The sequence below is a fragment of the Nerophis ophidion genome, linkage group LG05, assembly GCF_033978795.1.
Source record: "Nerophis ophidion isolate RoL-2023_Sa linkage group LG05, RoL_Noph_v1.0, whole genome shotgun sequence".
NCBI lineage: Eukaryota > Metazoa > Chordata > Actinopteri > Syngnathiformes > Syngnathidae > Nerophis > Nerophis ophidion.
The window spans coordinates 37800719-37805416 of record NC_084615.1 but is presented as its reverse complement, the minus strand read 5'-3'; the positions used below and the strand labels follow the sequence as shown (position 1 = coordinate 37805416).

Here is a 4698-nt window from a genome sequence, read left to right as displayed (position 1 = left end):
GATTCCTGTCTTGTTCCTCCTCAGCTGTGGCTGATTGGCTCCTGGCCACACCCGTTGCCAATCAGCCCGCTCCTATTCGTACCTGCTTTGTCTTGTGTCAGTTATTGGATTATTGTCATTCGGACTTGTATTGTCGTTGCCACATGTCGCTCTTGTCATTGCTATCGTGTCGTTTTGTTACAGCTACTATCTGTCGTGCTACATTTTGTCCTGGTCGTCGTAGCGGTAAGCTGTTTATGTTAGCCATTAGTTATTTCCAGTTTTTCTGTTTGCTATCCATTAGCTTCCATGCTAAAGTTCCTTTTTGTTTTCTAGGTTCCAGTGGTAGCTCCCTTAGTTTGTTATTCCGCCCACGTGCGTGCTTTTTGTTTGTTCTTGTTTAGTTTTAATTAAATCATGTTTTCATATTCTATGCCTGCCTCCATCTCTGCATCTTGGGGTTCGTCACCAAATAACTTTGACAGTTTCGGGCTCACCACTTCTATTTTCCTCTGGATGTCCTGCAGCTGGTCCTCCCACTCTTGCATCTCCGAGTCAAAGTTGTCCACATTGGGCCTTTCTCGTCCCCAGCCCTGGCCTCTGTGCTCCAGTCCTCTTTCCAGATCAGTGGCCGCCATGACGAGCGCCACCTGACACTCTCCAGGCCTTTTTTTTTCTGTGTCGGCAACGTCCGTCTGTCCTCTTTGTTTCACTTTCTTGTTGGCAAGTGACGGCGATGGATGGATGAATAGATGGCGTTAGGAAACACTGGAAAGACAAACACATGGGCTTTTATAAGACTAACACTTTTGAGGAGTTTTCTAAGACATCATATCAATGACAATCCCTTCTAATCAATCAAAATTGCTAAATATCACAATTTTATCTCCAATTCATCAGTAACATAAAATAAAACTGAAAATGCATTGTTGTACACGTCTGTACCGTATCTCACCGGACATTTTTAAATGTTTTTAATACATAGGGGCTAAAACACACATAGTGTTATTGTTCAACTAAGTTGACGAAAATGAGCGGTAAACCGTAAAAATAATCAAGAGAATTTGTCAAAACTGATGAAGGGAACACCATCTCTGATCCACATTGTGATGAAATGTTATTGTGCACACAAAATGTGAGGCAGTTTCTTGAAAACATTGAAATAGCACAGACATTACAAACAAATGTATGCACCTTCATCCAGATCTGCACCAAAATGTACTTACTAACAAACAAGCATCAACTAAGACATAACATCTTAATTAGGGCTGTCTAATGATTAGGTTTTCAAATCAGAAGAATCACACTTTTGGATTAATTATGATTAAACACAGGTTTTACTTGCTGGCACACCTCAAATGAACTTAAAATTTGGGCACAAAAGCAATTGTATTGTCAGAATGTCATGCAGGAAATGTTCTAATATTTTACTTGAATGTACTGCAAGTAAGCACACCAGGTGGAATCCCCTCACTCATCTGGCCTAATCACTGAGCGTATACCAACATGCTTCGCCCTTCGTGTAACCATCCACGGAACATCTAAAGTCAAAATAAATGGTGTAAATCAGGGGTCGGCAACCCGCGGCTCTTTGATCACTCTGATGTGTCTCCGTTGCAAACTTGCCGACTCCCCCAGTTTTTCCGGATTACAGTGTCTCTCCCAGGACGAACATTCTCCGATTTTCACCCGGTCAACAATAATGACGGCGTACCTTGATGGCAATGCTTTTACCTTCCTCTAAAACATGTCGTCGCGCACGCTTATATAACATGCAATCTGCGTGCCGATTAGTCATTTGTAGCGTGCGGCCTCTGTCAACACACGCAAATGACTGCATCGCATACTTGTTCAACAGCCATACAAGTTACACTGAGGGTTGTGATATAAACAACTTTAACACTCTTACTAATATGCGCCACACTGAGAACCCACACCAAACAAGAATGAGAAACACATTTTGGGAGAACATCTGCACTGTGACACAACACAAACATAACAGAATAAATACCCAGAATCCCATGCATCCCTTACTATTCTGGGCTACATTATACACCCCCGCTACCACCCAAAAATTAAGAGGGTTGGCAAATGTGATGCTGTCAAGCGGCAGTCATATAAAACTCGCGGGCCGCACTAACATTAAAATTTTCATATTAAGGTGCGAGCCGCGTGTCTGAGACCCCTGGTTTATACATAGCACAAAGCAAAAAAACCTCTGAATGCAGTGTTATTTCATTTTAAATTTCAAAAGAGTTTTGTGGCTCCCGTTGTTTTTTTATTTTGTGAAACGGGTCAAAATGGCTCTTTAAGTGGTAAAGGTTGCCGACCCCTGGTGTAAATAATCAGTGTATATACTTGAATAATTGCAATAATCCTTTGTGATTAATCAGAAGTTAACTTGTTAATTTGACTGCCCGATTTCTTTGTTTTCTGGGCCGCTTTACAGCTCTGCTGTTGACGTTCCTGTCTTAAATTCACAGTCATGTAAGACTACCTCAACGTAGTACGTGTGGACACGCCGGACGTGTTGCATGACACACGTTAGTGCGTTTAGACTCTCTCTGGGTCGAGGTCAGGGGAGAAGCTGACCCCGGCCCCTGCCTGCGCAACCCTCGCCACGTAACATAGAAAGACATTCCAGGCATGGAGCAGGGCGGCCATATGCCAGAAAGCTGGCACACACATGTCTCGAACATGATGCATGACATGCGAATGTAGCATTAGAAAATATAAAAATGGACTCTTGAAGGTTTGACGGTCTAGAAAGTGCTTTTGGAATCCAGGAGGAAAAGGCTTATACTGTTTCTGTGAATAATGCGTAACATGAATGCCAAGGTTTAACAATTCCAATTTGGACCGGCAGCAACATGTTAAGATGTGTGCATTTTTTATAACAGGAAAGTAAAGAACACTCATCTGCATCAAAAATCCTGCTAACTGACAAACATTAATGCAAACATAGGTGCAGGTCATACTGTAAAATGTGATCGAACCTTCTATAGACAGAGCGAGGAATAAAAAAAGTAACATTTATCCATGCAACCATGAGCCATTTCCCTTTTCTACTCATATTATTTAAAATGATGCCCCTACCTTGTTCCAGGTGCGCAAAGCTCTCCAGTAAAATCCCCAGCTTTCAGTCTAGTCCCTGCTTCTGATTCACGCCGCCGAGAGTGGCCCTCTGCAGTTCGCCCTCTTCTTTTTCCTCCCCGGCGTTACGTAAAGCCGGGCGGGCTCATTTTTAAAGAGCCCACCCCCCCATATAGAGGTCAAGTCGTTGGAACAAAAGAGTAAACAACTTGTTCCAGAACCCCTCCTCCTTCTCCCACCTCCCCTTTTCATCTGTGAAGGTGGGCGCCCCCCGGACCCTGTCTCCAATATCATAATGTCAAATTTATTCCAGCATGCGAAACTTCCAGCGGGACAACTGTCGTCACCAGCATCCTAGCTAAAATTACTTAAGGGCGGGTTGGGAAGAGAGGGAAAGTGTTTACATAGCTGTTTAAGCCCGCCGCCACCTCTCCGCCAATAAGCTTCTCTGTTGCTATTCTACTTTCAGGCGCCCGGGCAGTTTTTGTCTTGTGACATGCCAACATTTTTTCCAATGGACGCCAAATGGGTGAGTAATTATATTGTATTCATCAAGCATGAATCAAGTTGTATAAGCAGTCATGTAAAAAAAAATAAAAAAATAAGGACACCGTGTACCCTGAACTGCTCCACATTAAACTGTGAGACTGTCAAAAATTCTCCCTTACTGCTAATATTTATTGTGCAAATACACCACATGATGGGACGCTTACTAAACCCCTCACTTGAACTTTTACACACACACACACACACACACACACACACACACACACACACACACACACACACACACACACACACACACACACACACACACACACACACACACACCTCAGTTTACTTTAATTCAATTTAAATTATTCTCAAGAAATCACTTCTAAAAAAATATGTTGACATGGATGCTCAGGATGTACAAATAATATAATGGAGATTTTTAATATATATTTTGTGATGAATGGAAAAATTAAAACAAAGACATTAGTAGTTGTTCTGATTCTGTTTGGTCATGATCCGCCACCCGGATCATACATAGTTTTTGTTCTTGAGTCCTTTTTGTGTGCTTCCCGGATTATTTTTGGACTCTTCCGATCCCTGGTTTGTGCACTTCCTTGTTTAGTCTGGTTACCTTGGTTTGCCAAGTGTCCCACCTGCTCTTTATTTTATGCACACCTGGTTTTCATTAATTGCTTGAGTATTTAAGCCTGCCTTCTACCTCGTTTCAGTCTGGATGGTTTGTTTGTTCCACGCAACATTCATGTTGGATTCTCTGCTTGATAAATACTTGTGCTAAGTTACGCCTTAGCTTCTCGTGCAAGCGGACTCCCTTGCTACGTTTAGCATTAGCTTCCCGTGCGTAGGCACGCATTTTCTTTTGCTTCTGTACCCGTGTTCTTTTACTTTTTGTGTATTAAACCAAGCTCCTACCTGCAATTCCTGCCTGTCTGGTCCTCGTGCATCCTGGTGTGACACTACGCGCATACAAAATGCGTTCCTGACGTGACATGATTTGTAAATACACTTGGGTATGTGTTGACAACTTTAGCTTCTGCCAATTCCATGTCAGACTATATGCATAAAAAAGTGTTCTCTTTATCTGTCAAATGTTTAAATGTCAGAATAAATGAA

General features: G+C 42.3%; 1 protein-coding gene and 1 long non-coding RNA gene across 3 annotated transcripts in view; one reads left to right on the top strand and one right to left on the bottom strand.

Moving 5' to 3' along the window:
• Positions 1-605: 605 nt before the first annotated feature.
• LOC133553037 (protein SOGA3-like) overlaps positions 606-4698 on the bottom strand; it is a 43715-nt gene continuing 39622 nt past the window's right edge. For both annotated transcript variants that reach the window (XM_061900782.1, XM_061900780.1), the window contains exon 9: positions 606-747. In XM_061900782.1, the coding sequence (XP_061756766.1) occupies positions 738-747 (10 nt within the window). In that variant the 3' untranslated portion in view covers positions 606-737. The remainder of the gene's footprint in view (positions 748-4698) is intronic.
• LOC133553038 (uncharacterized) overlaps positions 3333-4698 on the top strand; it is a 17640-nt gene continuing 16274 nt past the window's right edge. Inside the window, exon 1 of the long non-coding RNA XR_009806825.1 lies at positions 3333-3601. This is a non-coding gene — a long non-coding RNA (uncharacterized LOC133553038). The remainder of the gene's footprint in view (positions 3602-4698) is intronic.